The 18,892-nt window shown below is 41.0% G+C and overlaps 2 protein-coding genes across 6 annotated transcripts in view; both read right to left on the bottom strand.

The window, feature by feature from the left end:
• Positions 1-6,523, bottom strand: part of PPIL2 (peptidylprolyl isomerase like 2) — a 68,125-nt gene extending 61,602 nt beyond the window's left edge. For both annotated transcript variants that reach the window (XM_063172895.1, XM_063172894.1), the window contains exons 1-5: positions 6,441-6,523; positions 6,303-6,352; positions 5,842-5,887; positions 5,161-5,223; positions 4,960-5,011 (exon numbers count right to left, since the gene is read on the bottom strand). In XM_063172895.1, the coding sequence (XP_063028965.1) occupies positions 4,960-5,011; positions 5,161-5,223; positions 5,842-5,887; positions 6,303-6,352; positions 6,441-6,472 (243 nt within the window). In that variant the 5' untranslated portion in view covers positions 6,473-6,523. The remainder of the gene's footprint in view (positions 1-4,959; positions 5,012-5,160; positions 5,224-5,841; positions 5,888-6,302; positions 6,353-6,440) is intronic.
• A 1,923-nt stretch (positions 6,524-8,446) lies between these two features.
• The window catches only part of LOC134427186 (protein HIRA), a 31,758-nt gene continuing 21,312 nt past the window's right edge, over positions 8,447-18,892 (bottom strand). For 3 of the 4 annotated variants that reach the window (XM_063172797.1, XM_063172798.1, XM_063172796.1), the window contains exons 16-25: positions 18,068-18,287; positions 17,208-17,312; positions 16,255-16,403; positions 15,369-15,530; positions 14,607-14,665; positions 13,499-13,604; positions 12,218-12,340; positions 11,135-11,298; positions 9,363-9,451; positions 8,447-8,858 (exon numbers count right to left, since the gene is read on the bottom strand). In XM_063172797.1, the coding sequence (XP_063028867.1) occupies positions 8,742-8,858; positions 9,363-9,451; positions 11,135-11,298; positions 12,218-12,340; positions 13,499-13,604; positions 14,607-14,665; positions 15,369-15,530; positions 16,255-16,403; positions 17,208-17,312; positions 18,068-18,287 (1,294 nt within the window). In that variant the 3' untranslated portion in view covers positions 8,447-8,741. The remainder of the gene's footprint in view (positions 8,859-9,362; positions 9,452-11,134; positions 11,299-12,217; positions 12,341-13,498; positions 13,605-14,606; positions 14,666-15,368; positions 15,531-16,254; positions 16,404-17,207; positions 17,313-18,067; positions 18,288-18,892) is intronic. The other variant, XM_063172799.1, reaches the window with a different exon arrangement.

The following is an 18,892-nucleotide window of genomic DNA, read 5'->3' on the forward strand; positions in this document are numbered from 1 at the left end:
TGCCCTGAAAGAGGGCACCTTCAAACCACAGGGTTTTGGCTAATGACATCCATTATTTGCTGCTCATTATCTAGAAACACACCTGGAACAACACAATTAAAACAGCAATCTGCAGTAAATTACCTCACAGACCATATGAATTGAGTTAAAAGCCACTGTTACTGTTGATTTAGCCATTAGGGTCACATGAAATTGGAACTTGTCCTCCTCCCAGTTGAGGCCTGAGATTGGTTCCACTTGACTCAGAGTTGGATGAGTTTTGTCTGTGACTGTGATCTCCACACCTCTGACTCAGTCATGTGTGAAGCTCATCCAACCCACTTTCAGGAATCCATTCCTAAAACACAGGGACCCTGCACTGGTTATGTGACAGAATTGGAAAGCAATTTGTAGTGAAACATAAAGTCCTGGCTAGAACTTAAACTGTAGTTTAGTACCTGTTCCTGCTTGGTATTTCCCACATTGCTCACACACTACAGTTTCTTTATTCAGAATATTGCAAAAGTAGAAAAAATACCTAAGCCCTGTTTCTCATTATGTTCACTCCCCAGGTGAAGAAACAATTATCAATGTTTTCTATTTCTATCTCTATGCTTTCAAAATACAAACATGGTAAAAACACTTCTATGTTTAAGGAGTTTCACCTTTGCTCCAATTTCTGCATCCTTTTTAGACAGGATTTCCCTTACTTAGATAGCCAAAGACTTTTTTAGTGCATTTAAAAAAAAAACATTGCAAGGTTGTTTGTTCATTTTTAAAGTTTACTGTTTTTAACAAATCAAGTTTACTGTTTTTAACAAATCAACAGTAAAAGAAGCAATTTTTTCATATCCTCTTCATTAAACCAGGTCAGCAAGCTTCACTGCAAAACTGATTTCTATGGGATCTATGAAACTCACTGAAATCTACTTGATCAAATTGAAAAGAAATAATGACTTCAACAACAAAATGAAGTAACAATAGCCATCAGCATTTGGAAGATAAATTTACTTAAGGAATGTTTTTGAGAATGTTTTCCCAAGTTTTGAAACAACAGATGTAGTTGCAATTTTCTTCTTTTGTGGGTAAGGAGTTACAGGTTTTGAAAATGCCTGTAATTATTATGGCAAGCATCATCTTACCGACCTCACTTCAAACAAATGATTGAAAAAAGGGCACTGTTTACATTCCTAGTGAGCAGTGCTGGAGGGAGGAGGTGTCCACTGCAGGCTGTCACTGCTGCAGGGCATTGCAGGTACAAGCTCTCTGGTGCTCCCAAAGCCTGGATCAGACAGGCTTGCTGCAGGAGCCAGGCACCTGTACTGCCACTATTTGATCATGTTAGTCATAATTTCACCCCAAGTCAGCTTCATTTGGTAAATACAGGATTAAAGGGTGTGGGAGAAAAATAGCAAATATTTATATTGTACACAGAGCAAAGCTCTGTGTCCAGCTCTCTCTTTTTAAAAGGCAGATGTCTCACTGGGAAAAGTCAGGGATTTTTAGCCTTCTGACTCCAAAGCTGGTTCTCATTTTCCATGTCAGTGGCTCTGCCTTCTATTACTTCATCATATGCACCAGACTCCTCTTTATGGTTATCTTCAGAGGCAGACCAAGCAAAAGGCTTTTCTAACATGTAGAAAACACTAATAAAAAATTTCCTTCTTAACATAGTGAGAAGCTAAAACCTTGTGATGCTTAAGAAAATACTCTCTCTGGCCTGCAGGTCTGGATCCCAACCTTGCACAAGACAGGGCACAACACAAATTCTGCTCTGTCTCATTCAGACCACAAAAGGGACCCTCAGTCTCATAAATCCACCACACAGCATCTTCAGGTCTCCCAACCTGACTCATAGGCCAGGCTAAATTAACTGGACTCAATCAAATTAACTGGCTTTCCAGTGTCCAAAAGAGTTAAATTCCCAGAGAAAAGGAGGAACCAGGGACAAAGACAGTAACTACTTCTGAGCCAAGGGAACAGAGATATTTGCCCAAGGTTACAGGGGCTGAAAGTACAGCCACAACAATCTGGCCTGCCCACACACAGTCAGAATGTCACTGAACCAGAGTGGAAAAAATAGGTATTGACATCAGACACATTACAATGAACAGGAGGAAAAATAGCTCAGCCCACATAGAACATATCCATGCAACAAAGAAAACCAATTTTCCTTGAAATTCCTGTCAAAAGGCATGCTGATCTGTCATCTGTTCATGCTTGAGATTCCAAGCAAGCAGACATGCTCTGGCCAATCTCCCTCCTTGAAACAGGTACCCTGAGCCCAGCTGGCTGCCTCGTGTGGCCATGCTGGTCAGGCTGTCAGAACGTCACTACATGAAACCTCCTGGCAAGCCTGCAACTCTCTGCAAGCCCAAGAAGCCAAAGTGCTGCTGTCATAAAAAGGAATGAGCTAACTATCACTTTCCACTTTCTTTTATGCAATTTTAGTGTAAGGATAAGCCAGGGCAGTGTCCTGACAAAGCTGACAGAAAAAGTAAGTGAGACAATGCCAACTGACAGACTCTAGTTCAGCTGTGAGAAATGCACTGCTTCTTCCAAAATTATTGGTGTAGCAGTAAAACAAGCATTTTTTTACCACAATGTATTGTTGAAAAGGGAGGAGGGGAATAAATCTAAAGTTATTTTCTAGAATAGCTCATGGTAAATTCTAGGCAAAGGTCAACAGTGATTTGCATTGCAGCATTTCTTGAAAAAAAGGCTGGTCCAATAGCTTAGGATTCAGAAGAGTCCTTGTAGATCAGTTCACAGACATCCAATTAATAAAAGACTAGCACAGTCCTACCCCCTGGAGCACAGCAGAGATAAATATCTTAATGACTGCAGGGCTCTCCAGTTCTCCACTGAGGGCTCCACTTCAGAAACAAGGCAGCTAGACAGAGCTAGTGAGTGCCAGGAGTGCACCATTACCCCCATTTCCAAGCATCTATTGACTTCTCTAAAGCATCTGTCCTACAGCAAACCACAATTAGAGAACTACAAGCCACAAAGGGTTTCATGACTATTTTTTACTTCAAGACAAATAAATGCAAAATTTCTCCAGAGCCTCTTCACCAACCTGTGCAAAGTAACTCCATAAGTTAGTGTACACAACATGGCATTGCAGCTCATCTGGCTCAATTCCTTTCCAAATAAACCCAGAGTCCTGAGTTTCCCCAAGTCACCAATTCATTACAGAAGATACTTTCTGGTTTCCATGAACAAGGTGCACAGGGAACAGAGGATGCACACACAGTGACAGATTCAACAGAGGACAGAACAGTCCAGAGATGCACAAGCTCAGACTTCCTCTGCCCCTGCCCAGCACTCCTATCCCATTTCTGCCCAATGCCACCCCACTCTTCCAAAAACCTGAGATACCTCTCTGGGAAACAAAGTCTAAATCACAATCCTTCTTTCAACCCCACTTTTCAACTTAAGAGCTCCACAGAGCTGAATTAGCAGGGCTGTATGCCTGCTACAGTGAGAACAAGTGCCCCCTTTTTCTTCCATCTCATCTGGAACACCTTGGTCCTGTGGAGGAGAGAGCTGTACAGCACCAGCCCACCACAGAACAAGAAGGGGGAAGAAAGGGCTCCCCAGACAGTGACACAGAGCAAAAGGAAGAAGCACAAGTCTGGTAAACTAACAGGCCTCAAGGCCTGACTTCATTTAAGTATTTATGGTTCACCAAGTGTATTGTGCACAGTCTCCCTCTCTCCCCATTACACAACACAGTCAGGCACATTACACTTCTTGCTTAGTATTTACTTGAAGCAATTTTAAACGACATCATGGTTCACAGTCTGCAATGAGCTGCTCTGAGTGAAAGAAACTGATCTGGTAACACCCCAAAACTCCCAACCAATGCAGAGAGCAGCAAGGTGGTGAGAGGCTGGCAAAAACAAATGAAATAGCTGTAATTTCATTCCTTCTCAACACACACTGGCCTCTACATGTGTGAAGAAAGACCTTCAATCACCTCACCATTGCACAAACACACCTGAAGGAAGATAATCAGGCTGTTCATGTTTAGAGTTTGGAATGTTACACCTGTATTTGGCTTTTCCTCGTATCAGGAAAATCTTTAATCGAACACAAGATCTCAGCCCAGAGGCAGCGGCAAACCTCCCCAACCCTGGGCAAGGGCTGCCCCCCAGTGCCTACAAAAGTAACTGCACGCACTGAAAGAGGAAACTTCAGTTGCTCATGCAACAGCTCCTGCTTAAAATTTTCCTCTGTGCCCTCATAAATAATGTACTTTACACATCAGAAAAAAGATAATTCGAACAGGGAAATATTTCCTGTACTTCATGTTTATTCAGTGTTTTACCATTTCATGCTGCTACAGACAGTAATCCCTTCATAATTATCATTTAAGCAGAAAAGGGGGGAGGAACCCACAAAGTGGGTGAACCATCATGACAGAAGCTTTCTGAGATACACTGTCAGGACAACTCAGAAGAGTTTTTAGTGCAGGCTTACCATTCACAATATCATCTATTAATGTCCTTAAACTGCATGATGCCAAATATCCTTTGGGTTAGGAAACATTGCTGTAAATCTAATCCCAGAGGGAGAGGTGTGAGCCCCTTGCCCTGCAGGAACCAGAATTGTGCTTATATGAGACAGCAGGAGAGTTTTCCATCAATGACCAGTCAGGCTTTCTGGGCAGCACCAGCATTAACAACAGTTTTTATTTCCCTCTGTACAGATGTTTATTATGCCACAGCTGGAAGGCAGGCAAGATACCCTGAGAGTTCACACAAATGAACCACTCACCTCTGCCCCATTTACAACCAGATCACAAAAAATAAATAGAGGTAACGCTTTCCTTTCTTCCACACATCTTCAAAACTGCACTCCCATTCAACTTCATTTTGCTTTCACTGAGGCATTTTTGTTTCTCTAACACATTAAATAAAAAACTGAGCATAAAGAAAGCAAAGCCATGATGTGAATCCACCCATCATTACTTACTTCTCCTGTGATTGGATTGGTTCCATATTTCTTTATCCAAGGTACAATGCTCCTGAAAAGAGAAGGGATAAAGTAACTCATGACAAGCACCATCAGAAACCTCTACTGATGGCCATGACTGTTTTTGCCAACTTGCTAAGACTAAATTATGATTACACAGCTGTAACACAAAAATAAAGCTAAGTACAGACAGGAACTTACAGGATGTCAAAGACTGTCCCATCTGGTGTGCAAACTGGGTACTCAAATGGCTGCAGAGACAAACTAGAAAAAAGAGAACACAACCTCGTTAGCAAAACCAGGTGGAAATCATGATGTAACTGGCAATCACACTCAGCATCCCCTGTTGGGGATGCTCCCATAGTCCTGGCAGCTCTGAGCTCACAGGTGTGGAAGGCAACGTCCTGACCTACCCAATCTACAGGGATTTCTAACTCACTTCTACCAACTCTCCTCCTTCACTTCTGCACTTCAAGCAGTAAACTCTAAATAGAAAAAAACAGCAGAAATATTCTTCAATCTACCTTAATTTCTATCTTAGTAAGATGAGTGATTGACCAAACATATTCTGAGCAGGGACAAGCAGATTTGAGCCCTGAGGACACAGATTTGGAAGGCTGGGATGTACACAGTAATTGTTCTGCATTATTTCATCACTTGTGCATCCTTTCAGCCATCAGCTCCAACCTCCGCAAACACTGATCACGGGTCATGCAGACTCTGTTTCAGCTCTTATTCAACTTTTTCTTGCTACACTACTGCCACAGCAGGCACAAGGCAATGAAAGAAACTACCTCAGAAGAACACGGTTTTAGTTCAGTGTCAATAGAGTGATAAACAGGTGTGTCATTAAATAATGATAATGTAAATTTGTTGTCTTACCTGCAGTGATCAAATGATAAACGTCTAAAATTGGTTCGTGGAAGGTCTGTTTATGGAAAAAGAAAACCCACACAACAAATTTTAATAAATACATGGTATTCTAGATAATCAAGAAACATTTGAAAGTTACATATTGCTACATAACCCGTGGTAAGTTACTGATGACAAGGATAAATACCCTAAAGCTTGCGAAACTGTAACTAACATTTCCGAACTGACACTACACTGCCGGAAAACCTTCAAAACAGAGCTGTGACAGTCGGACAGCGCTGAGTTTAAATGTGATAATTAAAGCTCAGGCTCTGCCCCAGCAGCGGGCACAGTCCCGGTGAGGGCGGGGACGTTGATCCGGCACAGACGCGGCCGTTCCGAGCACCAGAGGGCTGAGGGCTCGGAGCTCGGCCCGGGTCTCTGAGGGAGCGGCCCGCCCCCCTTACCCTTACCCTTACCCTAACCCTTACCCGCTTTCTTGCCGCCGTAGAACTGCGTGTACTCGGCGCACGTGATGTACCTGCGAGACAGGAGGGTCACTGAGCACAGCACAGCCACGGCCCCGCACAGCCCGGCCCCCCGCGCTCCCCCCCGCGCCCCCCGCTCACATTTTGTCCTTCTGGTGCTGTCGCTTCCCCATGGCGGCGGCTCGGCCTGCCCGGCCTGCGCTGCGCCTCAGGCCCGGCCGCGCCTTCCGCCGGGTGCGCCGGGGAACGGCCGCGGTGCGGAAACACCGGCGGCGGCAGGCGCGTTCCGGGCCGCGGGAACAGGCCGGGATGGCCGAGGATGTTCAGCCTGAGACCTCAGCGCAGTTTCCAGGGCTGCCGCTTCACTAAAACATGTTTTCTGGCCTGGAATTGAAAATCTTTGTGTTCCTGGTCTGTTGGGCAGTGATAGAACCTGCCAAGAAAAAATGGGTAGAAAAACCTACTTGGTGTCTTAATATGGATACAGGTCTTCACAAAAATGTATTTCAGTGTCTCTTCAAAGACTTAATGACAAAGAATCTGCTGCCCCTTAGGAATGGCATGACCAAGGCCGAACAGAGGATGAGCACAGCGCTGATCCCTTGCTTTTAGCAGGAGGAAACCACCAGTTGTCCTGGAGCTTTCACTTATCAAACGCCTCCAATCCATTCATGCTCCTTTTTCCTTTCCTGGTTAAACCATCACCCTGGCACTGCCCACACAGAGCCACTGGAGTGACACCCATGGAAGTGGACAGTCAGACTGCACTGACTGCACCAGGCTTCCATAAAATGAGTTCAACTCCTCTTTCAATTCCATCACCTGGTCCTTGGCTGCAGCCATGAGCACAAGGCGAGCACATCCTGCTCTGCTTGCAGGGGCTTATATAAATGATTTCTGAGAGTCCATGATTCCATGTTGTTATGGCTCTCCTCTGAGGAACAGAATACTTGTTCCCACCACTGTAGTCTAACTGGCAACAGCAAATTAATGATTTACAATACTACAACTAGTTCTCACTATCAGACTCTTTGGCCACAGCAGCACAGCTACTCCTTGTCCTGGCTGAGGGGGAAGGATATTGTTTGTAAGATGTTTAGGGAAGAAACTGCCCTTTTACAAGGGTTTAAATACACTTAATCATTACAATTCTCTTACTCAAAAACATTTCAAAGCAAGGCACTGAGGCGCATCTAAACAGCAGGGCCTGCAAAGAACCAACACCTTCACTTGCTCCTGTCGCAGCACCAAGTACACTCTGGGAAAAGAAAACAACCTGATTTATTTTCAGTGGAATTCCAAAAGCACTCCACAAGGAACACAGCCATAACTGCAGAAAGCTCCCTCCTTGCTGCAGCACAGGCACTCTGCTCAGTGTGAGGGAGCCTGCTGGCTCTGCCTGACAGGATGAGCATTCCCTGAGAGGACGAGCACTCCCACAGCTCCTGCTCCCTCAGCTGAGATGGGCTCCAGGGGCAAACACTGGAACTGTCCACAGACATCACCAGCACTTGTCTGATCGTGCTTTCTGAGGAAAGATCATCCAGACAAAATTATTTATTTCCAGACACATTACCGTGATTCAGCCCGTGTTGACATTTCTGGAGATGCCTGTGCTCTTTGCAATAATTCAAGACCATGTTTTTGATTTTTGTTTTTTTTTAAACCAATGCAATGTTCTTTTATTTTGTACTTACAAAAAGAGCCACCCCGTTGTATCCCTCCCCCTCCCCCCAAATGCCTTTTACAAACATTGAAAAATTAAAAACCTGATGATGACATGTTAATTTGGTAGAATTACTTTGAAACATAGCCTTTGTAATTAAACTCCTACAAGATGACTTTGTAGTGATAGCCTGATTATTGGCCAAATAAAATTCCATATTACAAGTTAGCAAATTCTAGTACAAAAATAGTCCATGTGTTAGAACAGCCTCTTATTATTATTATATTCACAGGAAAGAGTCTATTGGCTGCATAATACCTTAATATTTATGAAATTTCTTTTTACGTGGCTCATTCATCTAATTTAATATAGTGTTGAGCCTCAATAAATCCTCAGGCAAAAACCCCAAACAGGGTTAAATATGCTGTTCAGTGTACTCTGAAGTACTGTGCTTTTCACAGGACATCCAAGAAACCGCACAAACAGTTCTCAGCTAGTTTTAATATTAAATGAGATCCAGATCCAAAAGGATCCCCCTGAAGTACATATCCATGACTTTCCATAGAAACAGAGGTCACAGCTTCAATGGTCAAGTTTCACTGGGGAAACTGTCAAGCTCCTGCACTCATCATTTCCAGGTATCCTGGGGACCTCTGTGGCACAGCCCTTCTTCAGGAGTGTCCCCGCTGGCCGGGCTCTCGCTCCTCTCTTGTCTCCGTAACGCTGTTCAGCAGTTTCACTGGGACCAGGCCCCGCAGGGAAAATCTGGGGACATGCTACTTGTCTCTCAAGATGTCCAGCTGCTCTTGATACTCTGTGAAAAGCCTCTGGAAGCGGAGGTTCTGTCCAATAACAGGAAGAAGCTCTTTCAATAGTTCTCTCTTTCGTAAACCCTGCACAGAAAACACAAAAGCATCCTCAGAATCCATTATTTGTTATTATTAACATGTTCCATGGAGCTCTCTAAGATTCATGCCCTTTTTCCTGCCTAGAGAGAGCTGTGCATTTTATGTTCTCACTCTGCTTCCATGACTCCCAGAATAAAAGCTGTCTTTACATTTACACACTCATGAAGCTGGAGGAGCCTCTGCAGCTCCAGACTCCAGGCTGTGTTCTGAGAGGGAAGATGTCTTTGGCATGTGCCTGTTTCAAAGCTGCTGTCTCAACATGTGGAGAGCTGAACATGCAACTCCCCTTCATCTGTGTAATACTCAAGACAGCACCAGAGCTGGCACTGGGGCAACAAGCATTTGCCTGCGGTTTCACATGGAATAAATCTCAGTGCCATGGGAGAAAGCCTGCTTATGTGATCAGAGCAGAGTGTGGAAAGGATAATACTCTGTAAATTTTATGGGAAACTCTTCCTTTTTCTTCATTAAACCATTATCAGGACTTACCATAACTGTTGATTCCCACTGACTTCCAGTTGAGTAATGGACTGGACCCAGTAAATCCTTGCATAATTCTCGCAAACGATATTCAAACCCTGGAGATAGTCAGAAATAAAATCATATTTGACAGTGTTTCACTACATATAACCACTCCACAAATGTAGCAGACAACATTCAGAAAAGAATTACAAGTATCTGGAATAAAATAAAGCTCAAAACATTGATTTCAGAAAGTTACATTATTATTCTTATAGCAATTCTTTGGACATACAATTTTTAGAGCTCTGAAGGGTCTTATTTAAGGTTCTCAAAACCAAACCCACTACTAAAGATGAATCTACAACAGGGAGAAAAACTGAAGTTTGAAGTAATTATTCCAGCTTGTTTTAAGAGGTGCCCTGATCTGAACCTCTCTCTCCCCTCCCACACAAACATACCAGCTTTTTAAAAACCAAAACACCTTTAATACAACCACACAGAGTTTCTGGGCCTCCTTTATTTACCCAAAAATCAGAGGGGGGAATTCCCTTGCAGGAAACAAAGTCTATTCAAGACTAACTTGCCAATCAACATATCCTAGACCAAGTATTCTACTGGATTAGAATTCAGTAGATGTTGAAATAATCACAAGAATAAAGGGTCAATAATAGGATGTGCAATTTTCAAAGTTCAGCAGCTCTAGAAAATTAGTGAAGCAGCAATACACATCTGGCAAAGCACAGTTTTTGTGACATCCATCCATCCATCCATGGCAGCAACATCTGGAGGTGCCAGAGGAACCCAGTGCATGCAGCAGAGGTTCTCAGTGAAGGCTCTTAAAAGTACAACCATCTCTTTATTGTATGACCCAAGGTGAATATTTTAATTTCAACTGGGGAAGGGCAGAGAGAACCACATGCAGTTCAACAAGCTCTCTTTTTAAATAAGGTAAAGGTGAAAAGGCAAGAATTAATGAGTTTGATTTTAATTCTGCCAACACCTATTAGGTGGTATAACGTGAACCATTTCATTTCCCTCTCTGCAGAATGATTATGCAAGGTGAGGAGTAAGGCTGAATTAATACAAGGGGAACTACTAAATTATGAATGTAGACAGGCAGAGATACAAAAGAGATCTTTATAATCCAAAAAGTATAAAGTCAGTTGGTTAACCTTATTTAACATAATAGCATAGAGATAAAGTATATTCAAATATAAAACAGACACAAGGAACTTTTCTTGTGTATTTCTTTTCTCAGAGAATTTAACATGTGGAACTCACCAGTACAGGCAGTTGAAAGTTTAGATTGTAAAAAAAAAAACAAATGAAGTGCAAGCAATACAAGCAAATTCTCTGCAATTTTATGTGCTCAGGTACAAAGTGTCAGAGACTGAGCAACCCCTCCACCTCACATCAGGCAGCAATTGTTAGCTGGCTGAGGAGGGTTATGCATTTTACAAAGTGCTCCTGGTTTCCCTGAAACATCTGTAGCTGCTGCCAGACAATACATAGGATGTGCCTGCCAGACCACTGGGCTGTTTCACAATGCAACTGCCATTCCTGCAGTCTGCAGATGGCACTGCTTCCCCAGACAGTCTGTCCCCAGCCACTGTGTCCAAACAGGACTCCTGAGGACTCAGCACTGCAGCAGCAAATGCAATTTGTTTTGGTTTTAAGCAAACCCGAGTCCAGAAGCCAAGTGCTACAAGGAAGGTGTTAAGGGCAATCACACACATACATGACATGAACAGAGTGTTTCTCAGAGCTGCAGAGAAGCACCAGAGCCTGGCAGGCCTCACCTTCATTAACCAGGTACCGTGCATAGATAAGGAGCCAGTGGTGATATTCGTGACTGGATTGTAAAATAAGTGCTGCTGCTATCTGGTTCTCCAGGTATGCAAGTGTTGTTTCTTGTTGCACTAAATGAGGCATGGAGAACAATCTTGCAGCTTGCCTTCCTGAACTGCAAAATCAAAAAGATTAATGCGCCATAAAATCAGATACAAGTTTAAAGATTATATCTTTTTGTAGCACTAGCTATACTGCACCAATCTTCCAGAGGCACACAAGACAAAAAAAATTTCTTGCATACAAACACATTGTCATTAGAAAGATAATCTGAAATTCTAATTCTAGTTATTAGATATATAATTCTAGTTATTAGAATTTTTTTCAAAAAGGGAATTTTTCATTCTGTTATTGTCTCTCTCTCTCAAAAACAGTATTGATTGTTTTTTTTTCAAATGCTTTTCACAATGAACTCCCCTTCCCCTCAAGAGAACAGCAATAAAATCATACAACACTACACAGTTTCTCTCCAGAAAAAAATTAAACTTGGATGTGAAAGGCAGAAATAGCAAAGAAATCTGCCTGGGAAATTGAATTAAAATCCAAGGGAGGATGGGCTATAAAGCTACCTACAGGAATCTGCTCTGGCTCACACAATTCCTTGGTGATATTTTCACATGTTAAAAATACTCACTAGATGACTAATATCTCAACTTTCTCAAAGACTTCATTAAATAGATTCTTTGAGGCCAACTGAACTAACTCAAAAATTGCAGGCCTATTCCAGAAAGCTGGTAAACTAAAAATTAAAATGTAAAATGTAAAAAAGTGCAGCTTAGCTAATAAAAGTATAACAGAATTGTCCAATACCTTACCCATCCAATAAAGAGGAAACTTAAAATGATTATATTCACAGCATGTTTTCCTGCCCCCCAAACAATCTCATAACATTAAGATACAGACTATAAGCCTGCAAAGGATCACTGTGTGAATGACTGATCATTTCAGAGCCACTGGCATTTCAGAAATAACCCAGTGACCCAGGCAGGTGGATAAGAACCATGACAAAACCCAGCCACGCTGGCACGACGTACTTGGATGTGCGTCCCTGTATCACAGCCAAGGGCCCAGAACACTGCATGGCTTCTTGAGATGGCAAACTAGTCCTGAAGTCTGCACATTGTGCTAGAGAGTCCTGTTTGTCAGAAACAAGATTCCTGGAAAACAGCAAAAAAACAAAAAACAAGTCTGAGGAGTGCAAACAGCAAGGTCAGTAGACCCAGCTCTGTTATGCCTCAAAACTGGACTTGTGTTTTCACAGATAACCAAAAAAACATCACTGAAGTGGCTCAGGAATTCCAAGGACCCTGATTATTCCCACTACATCTCCAAATTCTGCTTGAAGTGTGTCCCTCCTACTCCCAAAGTAAAAAATACTAATTACATAATATAATTTACCATTAGTTTGGAAGGAATTTTCTCCTTGCCATTTTACAATCTAATAAGAAGTCATGACCCAGATTGATGTGTGGAATGAACACAGGTAATGACTTTCTCATTAAGAACTTGATTTTACTTTATGTCAGGTCTCCCCTCCACCAGACACACAAACATTGACAATCTTTTCCATAATTACAGCTATCCCTTCATATGGAGGGAGCTGACATTACAGCTGCCATTTCCACACCTAATTAAGGATATCATCTTCACTGGCTTGAGATGCCAGGAGAAAGAGTGGCTCAAACCAATGCTAAGTTTAGATTTCATGCAGCACAAGGGTAAAATGGTACAAATATTTAAAATACCCTTTGCTGCTTTATCATGTTTAAATTTGTATGATGACTAAACACATTGCTCTTTTATATATTTTCCAAGCTGTGGTACAAACTAAGAAATAGCAGCAAATTCACAATTATGGCTGAGAGTCTGTCCCCTGCTCCTTACTCCCTTAATAAACAAATAGGGCATTTTTCCTTTTCCAGAGGATTCGCTTCGAGTAGTTGAATAACAACAATTATTCTAAGGAGGAGTTAAAACAATAAGCCCTTTCATCCAGCAGGCTCATTACACTAATTACAACAATTATATTAGGATTACAACATGGTTTTTTTTTTTTTTTTTTTTCCTTCTTAGGAAACAACAAAGAACCTGTTTTGGAAAGATCCTGTAAATAATTTAGCCATGGAAATTTTTCACAGGAACTTTTGCCTTTCCATGGGGAAAGCCCATCTGATCCCCAACAAGACAGACTCTTGTGTAGCCTTTCCTTGTGTTTAGACTCTTCCATGACTCTGAGGTGGAATGATTTCTTCCCAGTAAACCAGAACATGTCAGCTCCTGTGAGTTGCAAAATGAGGAAGTAATCCATGACTTACCATGTAGAAAGAGAAGGATTAAAGCAGTATGCCTTCCCATCAGACATGCTCATGACAGGAATTCCATGCTGAGTCAGCAAGATCTGAGAGACAGTTGCATCACTTCCTGCAAGTCAAATCAGACCAAAGTGTTTCTTTTGGAGTCTTGCCTAAGACTCATAATTAAAAATGGTGAAAAAATGGTATCTACCATTTCTTATCAATTACAGCAACTAACAGAAAAAAGTTCAATGTTGTTCTCAAGCACTGATAGGAAAGTCAAGACACAAGCTAATGATGGCAAGCACCAGGCTCAGTGCAGTAGCATTAACATCAATTTTGCAAAATACATTATCAATCTTGATGCTGCAATTTATAGAGAAAATGGGCTAAATTAGGAACATTCTCCTTACTAGAGAAAATCTTCAGCAACTCTGCCACGTCTTTTGTAACCCAAAAAGCCTTTTGCTTTCTTTTCCCCATTAAGTTAAAATTATAATCCCCAGCATATTTAGAAAAGTGTGCTCTCTAAGAGCACAGAGTAAGTGGGATAGCTGGAGTCTCATTTCCCAGCATATTCCAAGCTCAGGGCTTGTACATGTAACTTCTAATGATGACATCTGCAAACTGCTAATACAACTGCTTTCTAGCTAGTTTGGATTAGTACTGGATGGATTAAAGCTAAAGCAGGAGCTAATGTACTCTGAGACACTGCTTTTCTGATGATTTGTGTTGTGCCAGATATTGCAGTGATTGAAACTCAAGATTTTTAAGTAATGAATCAGAAGATAATCAGTTGTTGTTCAGCACAGAGACAATAAACATGCAAATTACAGAGAAATTGCTGTAATAGCATATTTACATTAAGTATTTATCTTGTGATCTTCACAACACTGAATTTCTACATTCAGAAGCAAGGCAGACTATAAGCTACAGAATCTCACACAAGTTTGCTACTCACTGATATTGTCATCACTGTTATTTCAAGAACTTCCCTTTACTATACAATAATGAAGGGAAATTATTTGTTTAGGTTTTTTAGGTTTCACAGAATTTCGGCATATTCATAAATGGCACTAAATAGTACAGGTGGGCTTAAAGGTTGGTAATTAAAGGACTTTTTTATTACCTGAAAATATTGTTTGCAAAGACTCATCTCTGACAATGGCTGTCTGCTTGTGAACATCCCTGAAAAAGACAAAAGGACAAGTCTGCAGTTATCAAACAATTGAAAACTCAAAAATCTTCTAATAAATGCCCTTTTTCACTATTCATGACAAAGTGCGGGATTGGGGAATGTGTTTAGGTTTTTTTTTGTTTTGACATTTTCTTCATTGCTTTGACAAAATTATTTTGGCAAATTTAAACCCCTTATGACAAGACAGAAGTTAATAGCAGAGAACAATTTTTATGGCTCTTTATCAGGAAACCTCATTACAACAAAGCAAACAGGATCTAAATAACTCCTTTAGGAGCTCTGACTTGCTGAGACATTAGATTGAATTCAACAACAGCAAACGAGTTACCAGTGTTTTTATCTTGGCATCTTGAAAATGGCTGGAGAACTTTAACTCTGAAACTCGTGTGCTTCATTGGTTAAGTGTGATGGAAGATGGAAATATCCATACTTCTCTTCCCCACCCCCACTCTATTCCACATGCATCATTTAAACTGATTAAATCCAGCTGATTCTTTATCTTCATTCTAGAATGAAGTTCAATATTTTGCACTGTCAGAACAGAAACAGGATTTTGCTGAAACAGAACCAGCCCTGCCCAGTTAACTCTGCAGATTCTATTCAAAAGTGGACTTGTGCTCAGAGCTGATGTGGTTTAAGCTCCTGTCTCAACAACTGAAGGTACCCATGAACATGAGGCACCGTGGCCCTTACCAAACAGAGAGCGTAGCAGCAGTGGTGAGAGCCATGATGCAGGAGCCTGTGCAGTGCAGGGTGGAAATGGGTGTGTTCAATATTATAGGAGGAAGAAGGCGACGACCACAAGCTGAGAATACTGACAGCGTTCGTTTCTCACAGGCCACAGTTACAATCTCACTGGGAAAAAAAAAACCAAAACAAATAAAAAAGAAACATTTGTGTCTTGTCAAATGCAAGAAGCATAAAAACAGGCTGAACTCTTAAGCTATCATACAACTTGGGTAAATTCCCTAAAAAAAAAAAAACTATTGCAGCTTGAAGACAAAATTTTCAATACCAAGAGAAGTCATAAACTAAACAGACCAAGGGGCATAGCTGGAAATATCAGTAAAGCTTTTGGTTATACACAAGCTCTCCCTCAAGGCTGTACCTGTATTTAGCTTTAAAATCTCCTGCTTCTTTTTCAGACCTAGATAGGGCTCAGAAATACACTTTCAGTTGAAACTCTGAAGTTGGAACTAGGCAAAATTGAGAAAAATTAAGAGAAAAAAACAGCAAAAGACTCAGGAAAATACTTTGGCATGTATTTTCATATGTCATTTCAAATTTTTCATTCTTTACTAGTTAGCACCTGAAAACCTGTCACTTACTATTTAGTCAACTTTCATGAAGAAATTTAAAGGAGAAATGTAAAAATACAGGAAAATAGTTCTAACTGGCTAATGCAAATTGTGATGTTTTAGGACTGCATAGAGTTAATTCTTGAAGTAAAACCTCAGACTAAGAGCAGTGCACACGTTTACCCATAAATATTATGAAAAATAACTGTAAACTGTACTTTTGTACATCTAAAAATGTCTTCTGGCCTTCAGGACCTCCTTACTCCAAAAGATACTCTTACCAGCTTCCTGCTGCAGCGAGGATTCGACTGGTCAGGACTGTCTCCCATTCCTTCCCTTCTCTATTACACTTTAACCTGCTCAGCTTTGAGCCCCCCACTGTGGTCATTTCATTCTCCACTTCAAGGTACATTGACGGATCTGAACATATCTGAAATACAAAAAATAAAATAATTTTTGGAAGAGGAAAAAATTACTCAAAAAAGCAGCAACTACTATTAGAACCAAAACAATGCTGTCTTTGAGAACACTTTTAAGTATGGCATTCTCTGTTTAATGTGGGTTCAAAATATACCATGGCACTTCAAAAGAAGCAGACCTCTGAAAATGAGCCTTGCCTAAAACACAAGCAATTTCTTTGTATTTGAAGCACAAACAGAAGGAAAGGCTGTGCTAGTCTGTCTCTGCTTCCTAATTATGGGCACCAGATCAAGTCTGTATGTGCCCAGTCTCCCCACAGTCTTGCAATTGGAACCAGACTACCACAACCTGAACACACCTAAAAACTGCTTCATAAATACCTAAAACATTACTATTTGCCAGCCTGGTCAGATGCAGAGCACCTCCAGAGAGCTCTCAGAAAAGCCCTGGTTTTATTCCTCAGGGGTGTACTCCCAACCCCACTGCAGTAACAGTGCAGCAGCCACTCCTCGCAGACTCTTATCTCCACCCCACCCTTTGGCTAACCAGGGGGAGGGACTGATGAACCAGAGGTACTCACTCCTCTCTGGAGTTTAGCTGGGTCACAAGTGACCCATTTTTTGCTGATTTGCCATTTTCTTTGCTCACACAGACATATTCTTAGAAGCTAAAGCTTTACCATCTTGCTTGCTTGAACAAATACATGCATTCAAACATTAACTCATCAAAGGATGTGAATAACCTGAGGATATTTAAAAGAAAGCAGGATTTTTTTGTTTGTTTTTAAAGTATTTTTTCCTTATAGTCCACTTACTTGCAAAGTAAACGATTTCTGTGGGATTGGGGTTGGCAGTTTAAGTGCTAATGCTGGTGCAGAGATGCAAGCAGCATCCTTCTCAGAGGCCAGTGTAGCTGGGGACTGGAAAAAAATTGCAGAAATAGTTACATTTTTTTATTTAAAAAAGTGAAAACCAAATATATTCTACCAAATAGATTGATTTGAAAAAGAATTTTCTTAAAATTCCAAATAATGACAATTGCAAATGTTAGTCTTGTTCCAATTAGTTGTATGAATACAAGTTTTTTAATATAGCTTCTAAGAATCAAAGAAAAACAAAAAAACTTGAAGTGGTCTCTTTTTGTTTTTTGAAAACGCCCCTATTTTCAGCTGCAACTAATTCCTGAAATTCTGGTGTATTACATGGGAAATTGAAGCTCTAGATACTGAAAACACAGGTATCTATATGCCTGAAAATGATGGAAACTAATGCAACTACTTTAGGGTTCTGAGGAAATTTATAAACATTTAAATCACCATATCCAAGTCACTTTCTTGTTCTTGGACCAGTCTCCATCATACACCACCAAAAACTGTTGGCATTTCATTTTATTCTAGACAGTCTTTGGCAGGCTAGCATTACTTAGCATGCTGGGACCTTTAGTAAGCAGCTACATAGTTATATAAAAGATAAACACATTTGCCACACTACGTGTACCTGCTTTTTCTAAGCTTAAATTCTAAAACCAGTAAATTTAAAGGTATGGAAGACGGATGGCTAAAAATTCTGAGGGACTGATACTACTTGTGTTTCCCTGAGTCAATGGAATAAGTCAACAGGGGACTGACTTTATTAAATGAACTTTGAAAGCCACAATGAATTTTATATATTTCACCTGAACAGTTAAAGTTACTGGTACAAGTCTGGAGTCTTTCCTAGGCCTTCCTTTTTTCTTCTTTTCTACTGTTTCTCCCTCAAGTTCCAGTTTCCGTTTGGGTACACTGAGTGGTTTGACAGCTGGAATCTTCTCTTCACTATCACTGCTGCTCTCCAGAATATCCTTGGGCTTATTGTCTTTAATTAAATTCTGATCCTTCAGTCTGTAAAAAAAAAGTCTGTAAAAAAAAGCTGATTCCAAAAGTTGCCATATATCCCACACATTGCCTTCTTGCAGATAAGATGACATTTCTGAGCCCTCTTGGGGTGTATTTCAAAGCACACAAAGGCAGGAGGAGGAAGCTGTAGAGGTATGGCAAACCCTTTCCAAAAGGACAGTGTGCAATATAGATGTAAACCAAGCAGACATATTCTCCCCTTTAAAAAAAATTAATCAAACCAGCAGTTAGCCATGGGATAAAGCTGAAAATAGCAACTTTACTTAAGCATTCAGTTCCAATTACCATCAGATCTCTTTCCCTGAGCTGATACAAATAATTCAACACTCTAAGATGCAAGAGTAGTTAAAGTTTTCCCCTTCAGTGGACATTTGACTTTCTGCTTATTCATGTAGAACTTTTGTCATTCGGTTGTCTACCCCCAGAAGTTGTTCTGTTCAGTTCTGACTGCTGCAAAATGTGTCTCTGCAAACCACACACATGACTTCACTGCCCCAGCTTCCATTCTAGGAAATATAACTATGGAATCACAGAATGGCTGGAGTGGAAGGGACCCTGAAGACCATTCTGATTCCAACAACATGCCATGGGCAGGGACACCTTCC

The sequence above is a fragment of the Melospiza melodia genome, chromosome 20, assembly GCF_035770615.1.
Source record: "Melospiza melodia melodia isolate bMelMel2 chromosome 20, bMelMel2.pri, whole genome shotgun sequence".
Classification (NCBI taxonomy): Eukaryota; Metazoa; Chordata; class Aves; order Passeriformes; family Passerellidae; genus Melospiza; species Melospiza melodia.